General features: G+C 40.5%; 1 protein-coding gene across 1 annotated transcript; it reads left to right on the top strand.

The window, feature by feature from the left end:
* Positions 1-7,373: 7,373 nt before the first annotated feature.
* Positions 7,374-22,759, top strand: SPPL2B (signal peptide peptidase like 2B; the record flags this gene model as incomplete). The annotated part of the gene is made up of 14 exons (XM_010194317.1): positions 7,374-7,493; positions 9,859-10,041; positions 10,745-10,834; positions 11,159-11,298; positions 12,134-12,276; positions 13,128-13,224; positions 13,380-13,496; positions 14,976-15,057; positions 15,818-15,892; positions 16,028-16,090; positions 17,534-17,633; positions 18,573-18,650; positions 20,961-21,121; positions 21,968-22,759. Coding segments are annotated over 14 exons (1,737 nt in total), but the record flags the coding sequence as incomplete, so codon positions are not given.
* Positions 22,760-22,999: the final 240 nt, after the last annotated feature.

Genomic DNA, 22,999 nt, shown 5'->3' with positions numbered 1-22,999 from the left:
TAAGGGCGCGTAGCAGAGCCTGGGCTGCCCGGCGGCAGAAGGAGGGCGCGGGGTGGGGGACACGACACCGATCTGCGGCGGATTTAGCAGTGTTTTATATACGGGTGTGCTTGGGTTGGTTTCGAGTGCGGTTTTCTTGTTGGTTTTTTTTTTCTTACTGTTTCCGTAGTTAGCAGCGTATTCCTCATAGTTCTTAAAGCATGGGGGCCCTGCCGGGGCAGCAGCCGTCTCCAGGCAGCGCTTGGGCCGCGGCTGGGATCCCGGTGGGGGCGGCTCCGGCTCAGCCCTCCGGCAAACGCGCTCCGAGGGAGCAGCCAGCAGCAAGGAAAGGGGGTTTCTGCTGAGCCCGACCCCACAGCCTGGCTTGAGTCTTGCGTTCTCATCGCTTCTGGTACTGATAAGTTTTGTGGGATAAATTTTTAATGGTGTGATAAATGAAGCTTGTAATCCTGATACAGGAGAGAGTGGACTTTTAGCTATTGCATTGCGTGGTACGTAGCTTTTGTATTTTAAGTTCGGATGTTTTGTGTTCTGAAAACGTTGAGGTGTCATTTAAAGTTCTTAACTGTTTATTAGGTAATTTGAAGGGCACTATGTCTTCCTGAATAGTACTGGTGTAACATATTAACATGACAGTGTAATTTTTCCCTCTTCTGTACCTGTCTCTTTACTGATTCGTTGCCAGTGAACTTTAATTACAGAATGGTCTGGTTGCCAGTTATCTTCTCTTTTATCTCTGCATCATCCTCTTTTTTTCCTCCATCATTTTTTCCTGCATCATCCCTTCCTTATTCCCCACACACCCTGTGCATTTTGGCATCTCTGTTAATGCTTCAAGTGGACTGAGAGTGCCAGCATAGGCTTCACAAATTAATAAGATATAAGAATGGGTCAAGGACTGGCATGGAGTCCGTTTGATCCGTCAGTTTGGAAAAGGTGAGCACATCAGCGTGGAAGGGCAGCAAGTGAGATGGTCACTGGTGGAGACTTGGAGATCTTGGCTTCAGCTCCATGCATTGCAGCATACTTTCCTTCTGTAAGCAAGTCATTTAGTGTGTCCGTGTAGTGGAACAGCGTTACCGTGCTTGAGCAAGCTCTGCACGGGCTGCCCAGAGTGCTGAAACAGTCCTGCTGCAGCAGCAAAAAGCTAATTTACTGTCTGCTGCTAATATGTTTCTGTTAGCCAAGCTGGCTCATTTAAAATTTGTTTGAATACCTCGTTTTTTGCAATACTTCTGCATCTCTTGTACTCGCGCTTGTTGGTACAGTTGTAGGTGGTGCACCTTCCTCAGCTCGAGGCAGAGAGGAGTGCTCTGATGCTTGTAGTGCCATGATACACCAGAGGCTGATGGAGGGGGTTGCTCTGGGGGACAAAGCTGACAGCTCCCACAGTGAGCTGTTGTGTGTGTTTGCTCTGCTCTAGCTGTCCTCATTATCAATGGCTTGCTCTTGTCTTAGAGCTGTTCAACATATTTAGAGTGTATCTTTATCTCCTTCCTTGAGATAGGTTAATAGGACTTCCTCCCCCACCTTGGGGCAGGGGAAGGTAGTGTCCCCCTTTGCTTGTAAACTCTGGCTTATACAGGGAGAAGGAACAGCTTGGCTGGTGGAACATGGCTCTCCCAAATCTGGGCCCTCATCTGGGAACACCTAAAGAGGGATGTCATCTTATAGCTCCAAATACAATCTGCACTTAGATCTTGCTTTGGTATCTAAGTCCTCACTTTTCATTTAACTTCCCTCTCACTCGAACCATCCCTTCATGGCATTGCTGCCTCTCAGTTGTCCTGTAGCAACAGCAGATACACCTGAGCCTTTGGCTAATGAGGAGTACAGTAACGTGATCTGCAGGGAGCACACTGGATCTAGCTGATCTTCACTGTACTAGCTTTCCGCAGAATATTGAGTTGAGGGGATGATTTCTGTGTTTAAAATCGGAGCGCTCTGTAATGTAGGTCTGAAGAGTTGAAAAGATGGTCTGAAATTCTGAATTCATGTGGTGGTTGACAATTTAGTCTCATGGAATTGTTGCATTGTGAATATTTCTCTCCATTGTCCAGTGCTTGTCAAAGGAGTGTTTTATTTGTGTGCAAATTTGTTGTCTGCTATTGACGGTCTCCAAATGGATCAGTGCAGCTCCGCTGTGTGTCTTGTGTGATATGTACAATAAGAGCAGGCATGGCTTCTTCATTCCTTCTGCAAGGGACACAGCTCCTGGTGTCTGTTCAGTCACTCTGAGCTTGAGGGGACCAAATTGGCTGATAGAGCAAATGAAAGAGTGTCTGGTTGTCATGGTTTAGGGCTGGGCTGGCCACTAACTCCTGGACAGACGCTCTCTGTTAACCCCTCTCCCCACCCCAGAAGGGCAGAGAAAAGAGAATAAGGGAGAGAGACTTTATGGGTTGGAAAATAAAACTAACAGATTTAATAAAACAATAATACTAGTACTACAGGATAATAATGTAAATAGGAAAATAATGAAATATATACAGATGTGTACACATATATATACAAAACCAATATAAAAGCCTCCCCCCACCCTCCCCCAATGACGTATACATCACCAGAGGCTCTGCAGAGCCGGGCACTGGAAAAGTCCCAGACTGAACTCTGCAGCACATGGGAGCAGGATGCAGGAACACAGGGATCAGGATCAGAGGCAGAAGAACCAGCAGGGTTCTGCTCGGACTTCAGCCATTGCAGGATCAGAGCAGCAGGTAAGGGGTCGAGATGGACAGAAGGATCCAAGATGAAAAAGGGTCGAGACCCTCGTGATCTCTCGGCTTTATACTGAGTATGACCTATGTGGGATGGAATACCTCATTGGTCAGTTTTGGGGCTGCTTCCCCCCTCATAGGCGCAGACACAGCACCCCTGGTGAGACGGTGGCCTTGAATGTAGTCACTTGTAGCAGCACATACTGGAAAAACATGCTGCTAGTTTCAGCAAGTTCAGCCACTTAGAAGAGACTGAACTGAAAAGTAAGGTCACTAAATGGAAAATTAGTTCTGTTTAGCTCAAACCAGGACACAGGTGAGTTTGCGGACAAAGGCTGCCACCAGGTTGGCTCAGTCACTCATTGCATTTTCTTGAAATGTGAATTTCTTGAATTCTTGAGCTGAATTCCTCCTCTCCTCCTTCTTCAATCACTTAACTTTCAAGCCCCAGCGCTTGTCTCTGAGCTGCAGTAATTCACCAACATGGCAAAAAAAAAGCACTACCTCAGCAAAAAAACTGGGGAGTGTTCTGCTCTTTTAATGCATTAAATAAATCATGGAAGAGTCTGATGAGGTTCAGAGCAAACAACCATGCTCTTCTAATGCCACAAACAATTAGTTTGGCTCAGTTGCCTGCTATGTTGTGCCCTCAGACGTTACGCTTCTCTTGCGTGAAAACCTCTTCCTTGTTTTGCAGCTTTGTTTGAAGTGCTTTGCTTTGTGTTGATTATATGACAATCTTCATAAAGTGATGATTCTAGCAGATTTCCAGTGTTGCAGAGGTCCTGCTTGAGACACAGCACTCTTGTTGGATATGGATGCCTGATTGGTCACAATGTTTAAATATAAATACTCTTTCCTTGTTCATAGAGGGAAAATAGATAATTCCCTACTTAACTGGAAGAAGTCACTTCTGCTCTTTGAGGTGAGGAAGTCCATTCCTACTCAAGCTTCTTGTAGTGCTTTCTAAATCATGTGTACTGCAAGAAGCAAGTATTGTAAAACACAGTATTGTCATGAGAGCTGTTGGGTTTCTGTCAGTGTTTGAAAAAGGCTAACAAACACTTGAAAAAGAGCCCTGGGGGTCTATAGGAACACCGTATAGGATTTGCACAGGAGATTTCTCACAGGTTAATCTAGGATATGGGATGATCTCTAGGAACTAAGAACCGTCATAAATGTTGTCACTATCCCAGTGCGTCAGCTGCGCTGCTTTGAACTTACTTTAGTTGTCTGATACCCAGCGACATAAATAATAACAAAAGTGGAAGCATCAAAGCCCTGTGGTGCTGAAACAAGAGGCTCTGATGCCTGCGTCTCTGCTTTCGTGGGAGGATAAGAACAAACTTGTAGTGACTGTTAACAGGCTTCAGAACTATGCTTTGATGCCGAGTGGTAATTGCTTTGTAAAAACAAATGTCTGTTACTCCACGTTCTCCACGGACTCCATTCTCCACGGACTTTCTAAAACTCTGTACACCCTCTTCTGCTTTTAGCCCAGCTCATATTCCCTTTAATTCCTCTCATCCGTGATTTTTACTTGGCTTTCTGGCACACAGAGCTTCTAAAACGTTTTGAGCGGTTCGCATTAGGAACCTTTTACTCCCTTAATATTTCTTTAAAGAACATCCATTACGTTACTCAGAAAGCATCATTGCCTATTACTGTCTGCAGTGTGCCATTTGGGGATTATTACTGAGTTCTAGTAATGATTATATAAATGCAAATGTAGCAACACACCCTGTGCTTAATCTCTTGTTTTAAAGATGAGTAGCTTACATCTTGTAAATGTAGAGCTTTTCACTGTACTGATTGTTGTTTCTCAAATGCATAAAGCTGTGTTAAAGCAGTCTGCGCCATCCAGGCGTCCTTTATTAACCTCATGGTTCAAAACTTAGGTTTCCTGTAGCAGAGTCTCAGGCATCAAAGCATACTAAAAAATAATTTATTTAAACAGTCCAGCCGGGAAAAATCAGCTGGAGCTGGGGATCTCCAGAGAGTGACCCAGCATAAAGAAATCCCTGGGCATTTGTACCCTGACAGCGTCTCCACCTGCTCTTCACGCACCGCTCGCTGCCTTGCAGGCGCCTCTTGGTTCAATGGTGATTTCTGGTCTGGGGTCTCCTCACTCCCCATCAGATCCTTTCTGTCTCCAGGTGGTCCCTGAACCGTTCTTTTTCTCTGAGCTGCAGCCCCTGTTGTCAGCTGTAGCTTCCTCATCTCCTGCTTTGCTCTCCTTGTGTACCTGCTCCTTAGCCAGACCTGGAGAAGTCCCAGACTTGGGAAAAACACCAGAGAGCAAAACCATCAGTGTGTTATCAACATTATTCTCATACTAAATCCAAAATAAATTTTCTTCTTAGAGCTGGCTGAGAGCTTAACTCTATCCCAATCAAAAACATGTCTAAGCAGCAGTTCACAGCTTGCGGCCTAAGACTTCACCAAATCCAGCCGCTCGTGCTAAGCAAGTGGTGGGAAGCAAACAGCGCACCAAGTCACACAACGTCATGCTAGAACCCCTGTCCCAGTGTTAAATGATTGACTCTAACTGATCCATTCTAATTAAACTTACTTATTTTAGCTATTATTAATTTATTAGTTAGCTGTTATTAATATTTAACAACTGTTCAATTACAGGTAGCTAGCTCCTGCAAATCTGCCTGAAGATTTGGGGGCAGTTGTACATACAATATCCAAAACAGCTACTCAGTGTTTTGTTGTTTGTGTTGCTTGGTTTGTTTTATTTTTAAGCCCAGTGAGATCCTCTGACAATAACCAGGAAACCCTTTGTTCTGTTTTTTTGTCTGTAATTGAATCTCTGTTGTTTGTTACTCTTGAAAGTAACATTCAAGATAATAATAATGGATTCTTTTTCAATACTTCTTCCTCTTGTTGAAAGGGTTTTAGGTGCTGTGGTTGGATAGCTGGAGTCCACCATGGCAAATAGCTGGAGTCTTTTTGCCAAACACATTATTTCCTCACTGCATATGCACCACAGTTGTCTCCCTTCCACCACAAATAGCTGTATCTTGTAGATCTGCACTTTGCTCAAGTGGCTTTAGTCTGCACTGAGATAAACAAGTGTAACCTGCCGTGCCCAGCACACTTCAGGACAAATGTAATAGATTTTAGGGCACATAATGAACACTGATATTACTTAGAAAGGAAAATGTTGCTGCATGAGTTATTAAAGACCAATTATATGCAAAAGAGCTGAATATAAAATCTCTACCTCCTGTATATTTTTAGGATGATGTTTCTTTACTGCTTTGCTGACATCTTGCAGTAGAATGCCATCATTTATCCTCCAGGCAGTGTGGAGATTGGTTATGTTGTAAGGACAATCCTTTGAAGTGTTCCAAAACAGCATCTTTTTACGCTGAGTGTCTCCTAGGGGTGAGAGCCAGGTCAGTTATTGTACATGTTTCAGATTAATTAATTTTCTTTTTACCAGATTTCAAAATGCTGAGCACTAGCAGAATGCCATCATTTATCCTCCAGGCAGTGTGGAGATTGGTTATGTTGTAAGGACAATCCTTTGAAGTGTTCCAAAACAGCATCTTTTTACGCTGAGTGTCTCCTAGGGGTGAGAGCCAGGTCAGTTATTGTACGTGTTTCAGATTAATTTCTTTTTTTTTTTACCAGATTTCAAAATGCTAAGCACTAGCAGGGATTATTGAGAGTTCTTGGTTAAAATGCCAATAAAATGGAGAAAGTTCCCCTTACAATAAGAAGCAAATGTTCTCAGAGCACAGAAATGCTAACAGGAAGAATCCGGTTACATTTCCAGTGTTTGACATTCCTACACGCTGGTTTCCCAACCTTTTGTGCACAGAGTGAGAAACCGAGAAGGCCTTGACACCATGCAAACACCATTCAGCAACAGCTAAAACATGCGTTTGTTATCAGCAGTATTTTGGTCAGATCTAAAGCACAGCACCATACCAGCTGCTATGAAGAAAATTAACTCCATCCCAGCCAGACCCAGTACAGTAATTATAATTTAGATACATATCTTCAGTGTTTGTAGCAAATATTGTCGGAGTTTTGACCACAGTGCCTGCAGGTCACTGGAACAGTGAAAAGCGGTGTAGCCTTGGGAACCTATGAGTGCTACCCAGGACGTGAAACGAGAGCTGGTGATGCTGTGGGGTTTTGTCAGACCTGCAGCAAAGGTGTCCAAGGCTGAGTTTTGGAGCGGTGTGAATCTGGAATTGATCATTACTTCAGGCTGTACTTTCAGGAGTTGGGAGGTACCAGGCCTCTTACTCTCTTATCTGTTCTGCAGTACTGCAGTTTCTTTCTACTGCTCTGGTTATATACAGATATGCACATTGCAGCTGTGATGTTTGGGGTTGTGGTGTTGGTTGGTGGTTTTTCTTTTGGTGTGGTTGTGGTTTGATTTTGTTTGTTTGTTTGTTGTTTTTTATAAACATATCCTGTAACTTTCAGTGAGGTTTCATCGGTTCTGTATCCAAAGTCTTTGAATTGCGATGGAAATACTAACAGTTTCCACTGTACTCTGTAACGGTTTCCACTGTACTGAAACTTTGTAGAATCTTGTTTTTTCTTTAAAATACAAAGCAGATGAGTCAGCAGCAAGTTATGCCCGTCACTTCTGCTATTTCACGTGACCTAAAATTCTTGTGTTTTCAGGTGTACTGCGAGTATGGGATGGTACATGTCCTCTCGGAGAAGGGGAGCAGCAAAGGCAAAGACTACTGTATCCTCTTCAACTCTCAGTGGGCCCATTTGCCACATGATCTGGGTAAAGCTGTAAGTACCTAGCCAAGCAATGACAGAAGAATGTATTCAAAAAATGCCTTTGTTACAGGAAAATGTCTAATTTCTAATTTGGATTATTAGAATTCGAAGCGACTACTTTGTTTGCTCTACTTAGAAAATATTTTTATCTGTTAAGATCACCCTAGGTAGTGCTATGATGGCAATGTTCTTTTCCAGGCAGCATGCAGAGGTAGTGACTGTTTCTGGTTCAAAACAAAAATCGTCCTTCTGCACACCGTGATCAGTTAGATGAAAATGGCACTTAGCTGTGGTTGGAAAGGAATGTTTGTATGTCGGTATGATACAAGAAGACACCACATGGCCTTGCTGATACACTGAACTGTGGCCTTTAGTGCTTTCTCAGTGGTTCATAGTTCTGCCCAGTGTAAGAATAAGTAGTTACAAACTGTGACAAGCTTTTGCTGCATTTTCCAAAGCTGGATGGGCTGACAGTTGAGTCAATTCTTCACTCTGTTCCATGAGGAGAAAGTTACTGTGACTGAATTATGAAATCAGCAAGTACGGTTTGAATTAGTTACTAACTGCAGAAGATGTGGAGTAGTTGACTGATACTTTGTTCATTTTACTCATTGTATTCCTTGAGCTACCAGGTGAATGCTACACAGTTTCTAATGTTCCTTACCAATGTATCAAGGGTAATCAAGTCTTAATTACCCATGGTAGGTTTATCATAACTGCAGATTGCTCAGATGCTTCAGCTGCCTTTGCCTTGTGTAGACCCAGCTCAAACTCTTGCACTTGACCTGCGTCTGTAAGGTGAAGCCAGTGCATGTATGCACTGCATCGCTTTGCTTCAACAGCAGAAGTGGGAGTGCAGAAGTGCATGAAGGTGGCTTGTGAGGCTGAGGGCCTTGTTTGACTGGATCCAGGCAGGCTTCCCATGGACTCTAGGATTTGTGAGAGCTGCAAACAGACTGTCCTGTAAACAGCTTGTTTCAACCAGTCTCATAAAAATTCACTGGAGACATATTTCAGTAGCTCTGCAGGAGCTGATATAGTCCAGAATAGCTTGTGCTGAACTGAAACTGAAGCACGCAACAGGTTCTGCTCTGTCTTCCCCAGAGCTCTTGGATTGCCCCTGCTATATCCCTTGCCTATCCCCATCTCCTTCCTCAGCTCCCTCTACGGCTTTCCCTTCTCTCACGTTCTCCTTCCTTCTCCTTCCCTGCAGTCCTCCAGCAGTGCAGTTCATTAACTGAGGCGATGCAGTGCACCAACCTGAGCTCACTCTGCATTTGTGTTGTGCTCTGCTAGAGCTGATAAGCTTTCCTCAAACCTGGACAACCAGAAAGAGTGTGTAGAGACATTTTACTGTCTCAAAAGTAGGACCCAGGTTGGAGACAGCTGTTTGCTGAATAACCTGGGAGCTACTGCCAGCTTGACCCTTACCTTTCCCTCCTAAACCAGTAGAGTCAGTTATACAGGTATTTGGTATTCTATCACATACCTGTGGATTTCTAGTACAAAGTGTTACGTGTGTCAGCTTTTCAGGTTAAAGCTTCACCCTGACACTTCTTAAACCTAACAGCTCAACTCTTAGCAAGAGTGGGGCTGTGACCTGTTTCTGTTAGCACAGGTCACACCAAGAATCAGTTATTTGGTAGATAATAGCATTTTTCAGGTGATTTGCAAATAGAACTGGGCAGGGATGCCCGTCGTCGTTTAGGTTTTGCAAGGAACGATTTGTGCCAGTATTATTTCTGAAACCTTGAAGTCTTTGGGCTGTTCCTGTGTAAAACACACCAGAGTAGATGATGTTGGGTCTGAGGAGGGCCAAAACTAAGATACTGGGGCAGGCCTGCAACATCTCTGGATCACAAACAGTGAGAGAAGCAGCTTAGAATCCAGTATCCAGGTGCTTAGGATCCAAAATCTCAGCTAACTGGATATGGTTGGTTTCAAAATTGAAGTTTATTTTTGTGCCTATGCTTTTGTACTTTACCCCAGCCTGTGTTTGTGTTTCTGGCTGTTCGTACCCTGCATCATCTCAACCTGCCGCTCTGTGCCACCCTGGCAATTATAACACTGCTGTATTCCTCCTACATCCTGAATGCCTGCATTAGAACAGCAACAGCGCTGAAAAAAGCAAACACAAGTGCAGATTATAACCCAAATTTTATTACCAGCAGAATTCTGTACAGTCAGGTGAAGCAAGGCTGGACCCTATGTAATAGAGAGGGCAACAATGTTTCAACTTTCAAGTTTCTCTGAGAATGCTCTATGGCTCCATTACTTGAAAGTCCTAAATTACCCTTTAGAAACTCGGTGGTTTCTGCTCTTCTTTTATAATTTTATTTTATATATATATTTGTTTGACTTATTTCTTTCTTTTCAGTCACTCTTGCAACTGCAGGATCAGACAGCATCTGTTTTGTGTTCACCTTCTGATGTACCTGATGGGGGATTTAATAATCAAATCCCCATGGTGATGCGAGGGAATTGCACCTTCTATGAGAAAGTGAGGCTTGCTCAGATCAATGGAGCTCGTGGGCTGCTGATTGTCAGCAGAGAGAGGCTGGTAAGGCTCTTCCTGTCTTTCTATAGTGCTGATACTCATCTAATGTTAGAGATTGTCTTGTCTTCAGTGCTCGTTGCTGGTATTCAATGCTTCTCTTTAAAATAAGTAATATATATGTGTGTGTTTATGCGTGTACATACATTGCATAGCCACGTGTGGAAATAACACATCTGAAGAAAGGATTCATGAAACAGGAGGAGGTACTCATTTAAGTAGGAAAAGTGCTGCATAGAGCCCATGTAACATTCAAGTGAAGAGCTCAGAATTATTCTTATGTCACGTGAAATACTGGAATTAAAGGAGGAGTTTGGTTTCTTGACTTGCACTACTACCTTCAATGAGGTCTAGAGCACAGTGACTCTAGTGCTTCAGGCTCAGCTGGAACATCACCACTGCAGGTTTTGTAAAATTAGTGGTTTTGAATACCGTAGTCAATACTAGAGGTGCATATCATAAAACCATGACCCTGATGTGCAGAAGTTTACTTGCTTGCTTTGATTGCTTGGAGTTTGGTTGCTGCATTGTGCTGTCTTTAATGTCTTGTTTTACTGGAAACAGGCATACATTTTGACTTGGAGTTTCTGCTGTCATGCTCCTATCTAGAATATCTTCCAAATAAACAGAACTTGCAACTTTAACTCTTTTGAAGTAGAAGTGTTTGCACAAATGCGTATATTCTTACCTGGTCTGAATTGTCTTTCAGGTTCCTCCTGGGGGTAACAGGAGTCAGTATGAAGAGATTGATATTCCTGTGGCTCTGCTCAGCTATACTGATATGTTAGATATTGGCAAGGTAAGCTCAATACTAAATGCTCTGATTTATATTATCTTATTGAAATGGGTCATTGCTTAATGGTATTTGAAGTCCATCTTAAGAGCTTTGAGTCTGTAGAAAGTTGTACTCATGAAGATTGTAATTACATGTTGAAAAAAAATTGCAAGTCTTTTGGGAGGTTTTCTCATCTTCAGAATAAAATCACAGCTTGGTGCTGGAAATAAATATCACTAATAGTAAAGCCAGTAGATTGCTTTTAAGTATTTATAATAAAGCTTGATTATGAGGTTGTTTAGTGAAAGCTTTTTGGAAGTTCTTCATAACTTGCACCTTCCTCCACAGAGTTTCGGCAGCTCAGTGAAAGGAGCAATGTATGCACCGAACGAGCCTGTGCTGGACTATAACATGGTGATTATATTTGTCATGGCCGTGGGCACTGTTGCAATTGGAGGCTACTGGGCAGGAAGCAGAGATGTAAAAAAGTGAGTAATTGGAATGTATCATGTCAGTTTTATTGTATTTTTCACAGAAAAAAAAATACATGGTATTTATCTGAAGATCGCCTGGTAGCTCCACTAACGAGGTTTGGAGACTGTGTAACCAGGACGTGAAAATGCTGATGTGACAATAGAAATGCCGATGTGAGCCTTGTATTGGCTTTGGCACTGTATGAAATCATTAGAGTATGATTTGCGTGTAGAGTGTTCTAATATTTTACCTTCTCAAAAAGCCAAATAGTTGAAAAGCTCAGGGTGGAAAAGGGGATATTAGTAGGCTTCCTGTTTGGGCTTTTGCAAAAATTCACCATAAAAATATTTTATAAAAATAAATAAAATATTTGTTTTTACTAGTATAGTGCAAACCAAACTGATTAGATGGCTAACATATCCTATGGTTATTATCAATCTGTTATTGAAATTTTATGGTTCCTTTTTGCCAGTAGATTGAGTTGGAGGGGGAAGTCGTCTGTGCCACGCTCATTTCTAACATGTACTTTATATGCAGCCTGACTTTAGGAATTCTTCTAAAGTTGGCAAATTATTCTGTGGTAATTTTCAGGATTCTTTTAAGTTCTTAGTGAATAAAAAATACTACTCTGGATAAACTAATAAGTAAAGAGTAAGCTGTTTTATGCATTATGTCTGAAGTTCATAAGTCCATGTAACGTGTGGAGTTCCACTGACTTGAGTGGAAATCAATGCAGGCATTGGTGGTGTCATGTTTTCCAACCCCTTGTAGTTCTTGCTGAAAATTCAGTGCCCTTTGATATTTTGCTGCAGAAGGAATGAACTGATTATAGCCATGTTACTCTTGCAGGCGGTACATGAAGCACAAACGTGATGATGGGGCAGAGAAACACGACGATGAAACAGTTGATGTGACTCCGATCATGATCTGTGTATTTGTAGTGATGTGCTGCTCAATGCTGGTCCTCCTTTATTTCTTCTATGACCACTTAGGTACTCTTAAAGCTGTGTATTTGTATTGATACATCTTCAGTATCACAAGGCTGCCATTAAAGAACATTTTTACTGTGAAAATAATTATGAAACAGCTGTCTTCTGCCATGTTTCTTCATCCTAATATGATTTAAAACCCTCTAAGAACACCCACTGTGTAGATTTCTGTACCTACTTTTAGTGAGGTAGGATTTTTTCAAAAGTTAAAGCCTATGCAGTGATACAGACTTAATGTCTTCCACCTTTATTTTTGTAAAAGGTGTTCTCAAACCTATACTCTCTATTACTGTTCAATTTGGAGTTAAGTTGTGGGATGCAGGATCAATTTTTTTAACCTTTATAAAGATAAGTTTCTACTGATCACTTATCACATTGATTGACAGAAAAGCATGAGATCCTGATGCACTGAAACGTCCATCCTCATATTTTTGAGGAAGTTATGAAAGACGCATCCCATCTGTATGAATTCATTTTGCTACTGAGTGATTTTAAGAGTTCCCTTATAATGCTCACCTATACTCATAATGAGAACATAAAAGCTTTACCATAAATTGCCTTTTGGGCTTATGATTTAATGACTGACTTTAAGAATATTAGCACAGAGGTTTTGATTTGTTGAAGCAGCTGTTGCATAAAGTACCTCTGAGGAAAATAAGCTAGAATTAGATACTTAAAAAAGCATTAATCTAATCAGCAGTCATTGGAAGTCTCTGAATTTAACTTTCACTGGTGAAATGTAAGCCTTATTTCTCATTCATGCATTTTGTTTGTCTGTGCTTTATTCAGCCAGGGTATGAACAAAAGCATCTCTTACCTTATCCTACTTGGACTGACTACTTTTTCTTTCTTAGTCTATGTTATCATAGGGATATTCTGCCTGGCTGCCTCAATTGGTCTTTACAGTTGTCTGTCTCCCTTTGTAAGAAGATTCCCCTTGGGAAAGTGTAGGTATGTGCAACTTCTAAATTTTTAATGGGAAAAATTAATTTTTTATTATGTTGGATAGGTGTGGTATTTACAAGGTGGTCTCATACTTCAAATTGTTTATGAAGGAGGAAGGTAACTACATAGACAACTGTAGCTTTGGTGTGTTTCATTTTCAGAATCCCAGACAACAACTTGCCTTATTTCCACAAGCGTCCGCAGGTCCGGATGTTGCTATTGGCAGTATTTTGCATCTCCGTCAGCATAGTCTGGGGAATCTTCAGAAATGAGGATCAGTAAGTGTATATTTTAATTTCTCTACTTGTAATGTGTTTTATAGTATAAGTAACTGACATCCGTAGGTGCTGAAACTTATCTAGAATTTAGAAGTGACAGGAAGTAAAACAGACTTGGGCAGAAATTCTTAGTTCTTCCTTATGTACTTCTTTGGTTTAAGTTACAGGAAACTGTCTCGTGTTAAGCTTGAATTTCTGTGAGTCTCAGTCTGTATTCTCATTGCTTTGGCTTAAGATGACTTTCCTGGAGTTGTATGGAAAGTTGGATACAGGTTGTCTAACGTATTTCATCATGGTCTGCATGTGCATTTGCTCAGAGAGAATAAGAGCTGTGAAGATTGTCAGATCATTAGTTTTTCTCAACTGCCTGGTATGAGTAAATAATTCTCTATGCCTGCTATTGCTGTGGTACCTAGTGTAGCATGTTCTTGCCACTCTTGTTAGAGTTTTTTGTTGGAGTGATTTTTGATTTGGTTGTTGGGTTTTTTTTACCCCTTAACTCACTCCCAGTTTCCCATATATACAGGATGTGTTCATCTTCTTGGTCCCTCTATCAGGGATTCTGTATTGAAACTGAAATGCTAGTTTGTGTTCCTGCTGATGGTACCAAAGATGTCTTACCTGGGCCTTGAATGCCTGTTATTGCCTTTGTGGGTCCATTTTCTGTGTTAAGGCTGACAAAACTCATAAACCCAGCAAGCACCAACTCTGAGACAGCTTTTAGAGAAATAAGTGTCAGACTGAGGAGTACAGAAATACTATAGAGCTATTCCAACCTGGGATACAGGATATATGGACTAGGAAATCCATTTTCTCCCTCAAAGCTGGAGTGGACCTTAGTGTCTCCTGTACAAAGCTCCATCAGGAAGTGCTCAGGTATTGGTCACAACAGCATAATCTCTCATCTGCTTCTAGACCTTAGCGACTTTAGGGAAGCCTTAGTGTTTCATATCTCAAATCCTACTTCTCTTTGATCCTAGCAATCGAGAATAAAGCAAAGAGCATTGGTACTTCTATACTTAATTTACAAAACACAATCAAGAAACAGCCCCAGCTGTGGACTTCTCTCAGCACCCAGTTGTGTACACACAGACACAGGCCAAAGGACCCCAGCACTTCCTAGTTTCATATCCACTGACCTCATTCAGCCCGTTTTCACTCCGCTTCACTGACAGCTCAACCAACCCATACTTCATCGGTTTCTCCATGAGGATCTTATGGGAGGTTCTCAGTGGAAAGCCTTACTGAAGTCTGTATAGACAATATCTCCACTGCTCTTTCCTCATCTACCAAACCAGTCACTTCATGGTAGGTTATCAGGTTGATCAGACACAACTTTCCATTTGCAAATCTGTGCTGCCAACAACACTGACTTTTTAATAAAGTTTTTTTTGTCCCAGGCAGGTCCTTAATGAGGACGAGGCTTGGTCTGGCTTTCCTACAGTTTCCTGCAAAAATGTTACTCTTCTCCTTCTTTAGGTGGGCTTGGGTTCTGCAAGATGCTTTAGGAATCGCTTTCTGTCTTTACATGTTGAAAACAATTCGTCTGCCTACATTTAAGGTAAGAAAGTTAAACAGATATAAAAATTGGATGTTTGCCTGTATGTACCTCATACTTATAATGGAAGTGCTCTTCCATTCATGTAGCTTGGAAAAGTAATGTAATGAGTATAACGTAGGCCAATAAGTGCCATGTGATTGTTAGGCAGGGTGTTTGGTAACTTGGAGTTCTGTGGGGTGTTGACTACTAGTAAATCACACCACACACTCACTTGTGGGCTTGTTTTGGTTTGGGCTTGGGTTTGGGTTTTTTCAAATTTGACACAAGTGCTGCATCATTCTGGTGTTTTTTCAAGTCTTCCAGAACTTATTCAGTACCCTAAGATAAAAATCAGTATTAGTCATTTAGTTGCCCCTTAGGCAGCTTTTCAAACTGTGCTTCAAGTTATCTTCACCTGTGAATTTTTTTTCCCTGTACAGATTGGCCAAAGTAATGTGGATATTGTTTCAAGCTATGGCTAGCATCCTCCAGAGAAAGTCCAGAACTTAATATGTCCTAACAAATAGAAATGGCACGATTTCCAGTTTTTACATGATAATGAATTTTAGGGGCTAACATGTAATTTTGTGTCTCTTATGTGGTGCATGTGAGACCCAATTCCTCCATCTAAGATATTTAGGAATTAAGAAAAAGACATGGGTGACTTGTTTTAGTCCTTGTTAGCTGCTGCCTTGAATAGCCTTAAGTTGCTAATTATTAATTCTTTGCTGTTTACGTTAGTGTAGTATATAAATACCACATATCTTGTCTCTTCCTTCAGGGTTGTACCTTGCTCCTCCTGGTTCTTTTTGTGTATGATGTATTCTTTGTATTTATCACACCTTTTCTAACAAAGGTAAGTAAAGTACTTCTCTAGTGACTGCTGCTCACAGAGCAAAGTGTAATGAGCTGTTTCTCTGTGTTCCTAAATGACCCCAGACCTGCTGAGTGAAGTGCTGATTTACAATTTCCCCCTTTATTTTTTCTTTAGACTGGGGAGAGTATAATGGTAGAGGTGGCTGCAGGCCCATCTGATTCTGCCACTCATGAAAAGGTACTGTAAGTAGCCTGAAAATATGGCACTAACTTCCAGCTTATTACACTTTCAACTTCTCTAAAATTCAAAGACCATAAAGCTGAAATGGAGATGCCAGCCTGAAAATAATTTAATGTGGAAGTAAGCACTCCTGTGCTCTCTGGAAATCTGCACCAAACACGGGGCAAAGCAGACTTTTGGTGGTTCATCACAACAGCTTTGATCTTCCTTTAGCTTGCTTTAAAAGGTTTCAGTATAAGGAAGCTGACTGGCTCAGCTTCACAACAAACATGAGATCACATTTGTAAATGTAACTCACTGCTAATGAGGCATAACCATTTTTTCCTTAAAGAGATAAAACTTGTATGATCAGTCTGTCTCTTCCCCATCTTCCCCTGTTTTGATAATTGGTTTTTGAAAGCCTGAGGCTGTAGGCAAAGGAGAGAAACACAAATTGGTGACAGAAAGAAGACAGAAGTCAGTATTTGGTGGTTCTGTACCGCTGGATACACAGGGCTGTACAATGGAATATGGCTGGGTCAGGGGGAAAGCACATGAGATGGAGAAGATACTGAGATGCAGTGTGCAAAGCAAATAAGAAATTAATCTGTAGGAAAACTGGGTTTGTTAACTGAAGGATGTTGGGTCTCTTTTCAGAAATGAATGTAATACTGTTGTAGGGGAAAATAGTAAAGAAAATAGTTGTTTGCAGGATGAACTATGAATGGATTGAACCATACAATCCATACTAATTTCTTTAACTTCTTACGTTCTTATCTTCTGTACCGTGTTTAGTAACCCTTTAGTTTCAGTTTTATGCACAGAATTAATTGCTTAAGACAATAATGATAGTATAAATAGATAAAATTATTCTGGCACTAATATTAAAAAAACAACAACAAAGAAACTTATTAAAGAGAATCAGTGTTTGCAATGCACCTTGCCATACTGTGCTTCAGCACTGCAGATTACGTAATAAATAGGGGAAACACTTGGGGAAAAAAGAGTCTTTAAAACAATTTGAAAAACCACTTTTTAAAATTATTCAAGTCTTTACTCTTTTAAGACTTTTATTGCAACCAGTAGAATGAAATATAAATGGTTGTTTCTTATGTGTGTGGCAGCTTACGTGAATTTTTTACATTCCTGCAGTTAAAACAGAGTTGATATCCTATTGCATCTGCAGACTTTGAAATTAATATAGTGTTTTGAGAGATCTGTCAGGGGAGTTGTCTTGGCTGTTTGTTTTTAGAAAGTATTTCATCACTCCTATCTTAAATACATTTTGTTAATTGTCAGTAATATTAATAAGAGATTTTAAAGGACCTATAATGTAAAAAAAGATACATTTGCTCTATTTGAATTCTGCGATTTCAGTACAACAGGAGCAAGTTCTGGTAGGTGGTGTCAGTGTGTAGAGAAAAGAGCTTTTCCTAGCCTATGTGTCTCTCTCATTCTAAGCTCCCGATGGTCCTGAAGGTTCCGCGCCTGAACTCCTCGCCCTTGGCTCTGTGTGACAGACCTTTTTCTCTCCTAGGATTTGGAGACATTTTAGTTCCAGGTATTGCTTGATCAGCATATTAAGAGTTTTACTTGTTGCACTGTCATAGTAGTTTATTCGTCTTGTACTTCCACTTCAAGTGGGAAGTTTGATTTGACTACTATAAACCTGATGAATTTGTAAGTATATTTTTATGTTCTTTTTTTCTTCACTATTCACTTTTTTCATAAGAAGTCAAATGCACATGAATTTTATGGTTCGGTTTCACGTGCAGTGATGTCAACAAATGCTGAGAAATCTCAAGAGTTGATTTAGGAACTAATTTATAGTATAAAACGTTTTTAATAGTGTGGTGATAGAGGAAATTATTTGTCCATTTGCACATGATTTGAGTACACACACCTGAGCACTGAAAACCTTGTAATTCTGTTAGTCACATGACATCCAGTGTTTCTGCCACACCTTCTCTCAAATTTGGCTTTAGTATTTAGACATATGCCTGGCACCATTGCAGGTGAAAACAAGTATGCATCTTCTGGCTTACAGATCGCTTCTGAGCAGTCATTTATTTTCTTGTGTTTTGGGAAATAGGAACTATGTCATCCTTGTGTCCCTTCCTCCCCAACCTGTAATACACAGTCATTAACCATAAATTTCTACTGTCTTTACTAGGAGCTGGAAGGGATGAACGTACCCTTATTCTTGTTGTGAACACTGTATTTGTACAACTGTTTATTAGAGATGGGATGATGCTTTGTATCTAGGATCTATGTATTTGTGGGTGTTAATTTTATCGGAGTGTTTCTGTTGTACTGGGTTGTTACCGTATAACACCGCTGAAACCTCTGCAGCCTCCTGAGCCTGTCATAGCACTTAAACACCAGGGTGCCCAAGTGTTGGAAAAAAAATCTTAAAAGTTCCTAGGTAACTTGATGGTTTTTTGTATCTTAATGCGTGAATGGGTTGAAAGCATGTTTTAATTGTTCTTTCCTTTCCTAGGCTTACTGGTAGCCTATTGCCATAGATTTGATATTCAGGTGCAGTCGTCCAGAGTCTATTTTGTAGCCTGCACAATAGGTACGTGCAACAGTGACACCTGAACACAATATCTACAGCAGTTGCTTCCTTTAAAAACATGCCATTGATCTCATATTACATCATTTGGGTTTTTTTTTATTCTTCTCCTCCTTTTATTGTTAAACAGAAATATTTTAGCAAAGTACTTTCTAGGCTGGTCCTTCTATCACCAAGTTATCTGATGTCATTTTCCTGAGCTGTTTTGTCTGGTTCGTCTCACTGTAACCCTTACATCTACACTTTCTTTATACATGCTTCCCTACTCATTCTGGTTTCTTGACTCATGGATCTTTGAGTGTATGCCATACAAGAATTTAGGTTCAGGGATATCTTCCTGTGACTTTGTTCTTAACTTTGTCTGTATTCTGAAAATCTGTGACCTATGATGCAACAAGTTGTATTATGATGGCTGTAACACCTCTAAATTAGTTTTCTTCTTTAATTTCTAGAATCCACAGAGTTATAGGCCATGTTCTTAAAGATGAATGATGGATTGGATCTTACAGATTTCTGTTGGCTTTGTTACAAAGCATTTGTGCTAGCAAAGACTTAAGATGCTTGCAGTTAATGCAATGAAAAATTTTAATGAAAAACTGTTGTAGAAATTCTTTTGAAAAAATAGCTGGGTTCTTGGACACTGATAGCAGGTTAGAGAGGTGCTATTATTTCAATGTACTAAATGTTAAATAATTTCCTCTCGTATATACTTAAAAAAACCTGGTACTTTCAAAATACATTTACAGAAATGGATAGGAAAACTCTGTATGGCTGAAGAGTCAGCAGTGCAGTATTGCAGGAATGAAAACTGACCATGTACAGGGGAGTCAGCAGCATGAGAGAAGTGATCATTGCCCTCAGTTTGGCAGTTAAGACTGAGTCTTAACCTGGATCCCTGGTGCAAGACAGACATCGATGTACTGGAGTAAACCCAGTGGAGGCCATCAAGATGACTGAGGGCTGGAGCATGTGTTTTCAAAGGAAGAGAAGGCAAAGAGGAGATTCTGTAGCTGTCCACAGCTCCCTAACGTGAGGACACAGAGAAGACAGAGACAGACTTTTGTTACAGATGTGCAGGGATAAGATGTGAGGCAGTGGACTTAAGTCACAAGAAGAAATACTTTAACTAGATATAAGGAAGTCTCATTAATTACATAATGCGCCCTGAAGAAAACACTTTTGAAGAACTGTAAAAAGTTATTAAGTATTCTAATCATAGAGTTGTTTACATTGGAAAAAAACCCTTAAGATCGAGTCCAACTATAAACTAACACTACCAAGTTCACCACTAAACCACATCCCTAAGCACCGCATCTACATTTCTCTTAAATCCCTCCAGGGATGGTGACTTCACCACTTCCCTGAGCAGCTTCTTCCTATGCTTGACCACTCTTTCAGTAAAGAAACAAACTTTTCCTGATATCCAATCTAAACATTTCCTGGTGCAACTTGAGGTCATTTCCTCTTGTCCCATCACCTGTTACTTGGGAGAAGAGACCAACACCACCCCTCCTGCTACCTCCTCCTCTCAGGAGCTGCAGAGGGCGATAAGGTCTCCCCTCAGCCTTCTTTTCTCCAGGCTGAACAACCTCACCTCCCTCAGCCTCTCCTCATAAGTCTTGTGCTCCAGACCCCTCCCCAGCTTTGTTGCTTCTGTTTGGACATGTTCCAGGGCCTCAATGTCTTTCTTCATCTGGTTCCTGAATAAAAATCAGTTGGATTTAGCTTCATTGTTCTGAAAATGTAATTGAAAATAATTGCAATATTAGATCCTTGCTGCTTTTGTTCTATTTAATAATTTTTGCAGAACATATGCAGAAATTAAATAGAAAGTAAGAGCAAATTATAACACAGCTGGCTTGTTTGGCTTTTTCAGTGGTGTTGCAGGAGAGTAAGAAACAGCCAAAGCCAAGCCAAACAAGAAGCACGTTATAATGGTCAAAATAATTTTCTGTATCTGTTGAATTCATGAATACAATGAGGCACAGTATTTCATTTGTTTATTTTGCCTTTCTCGGACTGTTTAATGTAATTATTTAATTGCGCAGCATAGACTAAGCTGATCACACTACTTTCACAACATGTTATCAATAGAAAGACTGTAGTATCCCTTTTAACTAAGGTGCTATTCCAAGTTTACATCATGTGTATAATGCTTGTGTCTAAAGAGGCCTGAAAAAATTCTGGAGATGTTGTTTTACGTATCACTTGAAAAAAGTTCCTGTTAGAATGCTCATTTAGCTAATTATTTAGTTATTCTTGAGCAGAGCTAGATCTGAATAACTGGGTTTTGCTGGTTTTGTTTCCTTCCAGCATATGGCATAGGCCTTCTTGTGACCTTTGTTGCCTTGGCACTGATGCAGATGGGCCAGCCTGCTCTCCTCTACTTGGTGCCCTGCACTCTTCTCACGAGCTTCGCCGTGGCTCTTTGGAGAAAGGAGCTTGCAATGTTCTGGACAGGCAGCGGCTTTGCGGTGAATACCAGTTTGATATGAGTGTCTTCAAGAAATACTAATATTATAAAAAACCTAACTAGAATTAAAGTTGAGTAAAATATTGCAGTATTATCAAACGAAAACAAATTTTTTTTGCTTGATTGCTTTTTTACATACGCTTTTGCCTCAGTAACCTTTTCTCTTTTCAATGTTTATGGCCACTTAAACTACCCTTCTTGATTCTGCTGTAATTTTACTTGTTTGATCTCCGTTGAAAGTAATAGTATTTATGTAATTATGAGTAAAATATTAAAAAATTATATAATGTATGTTTTAGAGTGTTATATAAAATATATCCTTAGAATATTTTTCTTCATGTTTTTTCATAGCCTACTGCTTATGAAGGTAGAAATCTAGTTCAACGTAGTAAATTATTACTTTGTTTCACTGTGGTACAAGTGAAATTAAATTGATTCCAAAAGGAATAATTTCTATCAGGATGCGTGATTATAGATTTTGAATAATTACTTGAAGGGCAAATCTGTCAACCTAGAGGTGCCCCCCATTGAGTTTTATTTTGTTATTCAACCAGTTGTGATAATTGTCACAACTTTCCTATAGTGAACTGTGTTTAATTGTTGGAAAAATATTTGAAATCATCTGAAATGATCAGGCAGAAAGCAATTAAACACATTTCTGGAAGAAAAATCCCACTGTGTACTATAAAACACAAAGACAGAATAATTGTATGCATGTGTCCACTACTGGAGACTGATAACGGAGGTGATGGACCTTTAATCTTCATCTTGTACGCCCATTTCCCCTGATAACCACATGCAGTGATTCTTGCTTTCCGTCATTCTGACTGTGAACTTCCATTTACAGAAAGACCTACCTCAGCCTCCCTTGGTGATAGCTCCTGTCAACTGCCCTGAGCTTCCTAAAGACAGCAGCGTACCACCCTCTCAACAAGATGCAGAGCAAATGACCAACCCTACCCTCCACGTGAAGGAGCTGCATGGCCCCACATCAGCGTCAGAGGAGCTGGCTGATACCGACACAAAGACGGACCAGTCCGAGATCTCTGTTGTACAGAGTGAGGAACCAGCTGGTCAGAATAAGGACGACCTTGAAAGCAAATGCCTAAATGCAGAGCAAAAACAGCTGGAATAAACAATATGATAAGAACTCGTTATTTTCTCTCACAGACATATCCACATAAAACCAGTGTGTATTTAGGACTGGTTTAGTAGTGTTTGCGTTCATTGAGGAACCTCACTGGGAGTCTGATCATCAAATCCAACGACGAATGTTCTGCCTCCAGCTTCGGTACAGCTATACACTTCAAACATCTCTCTGAAATATGGTGCTCTACAAGGGTTCTGATGTATGAATTTCAATGATCATTTTATTAGCGAATGCCTTTGGCCGTTCTGTTTTCATTATACCGGGGTAGTATTAAGAGTTGTTATTTATACAGTACTCCGTGCTTGTGTGGCTATTTTGCTGCTTTAGCATTGCGTAGGTTAGCATGGAGGAAAAGCATTGAACAAGTCTGCTACAATGCTTAGTTGAGAGAAACATGATAGGCTTGTTTAGCACTTTCCCTGTTGTCACCTTTTACTTTACTTTTCCCTACTTGTCAAAGCCATTGATACAAGGGAATGCTTTAGTATAAACTGACATTCAGGAAATGCAGAGAATGGTTAAATTACCAGCCTCTGAAAGGATTTACACTACCATGGTGCATTAAATGCATCTCTTAACTTTTTGTCTTTGTTTTTACTTCTAGATACCTGGGTTGGCTCCTAGTCTAGTTTAGAAAGCAGGAGCTGCAGGAAGCTTTCTAAGCACTTGTATGAACTCTATAGGCTGTCTCTGAAAATAACCGGTGTTTGTCACAGAACACTGGAAACA

The sequence above is a fragment of the Mesitornis unicolor genome, unplaced genomic scaffold (genome assembly GCF_000695765.1).
Source record: "Mesitornis unicolor isolate BGI_N332 unplaced genomic scaffold, ASM69576v1 scaffold8921, whole genome shotgun sequence".
Classification (NCBI taxonomy): domain Eukaryota; kingdom Metazoa; phylum Chordata; class Aves; order Mesitornithiformes; family Mesitornithidae; genus Mesitornis; species Mesitornis unicolor.
This window is presented reverse-complemented; position numbering and strand designations above follow the sequence as displayed.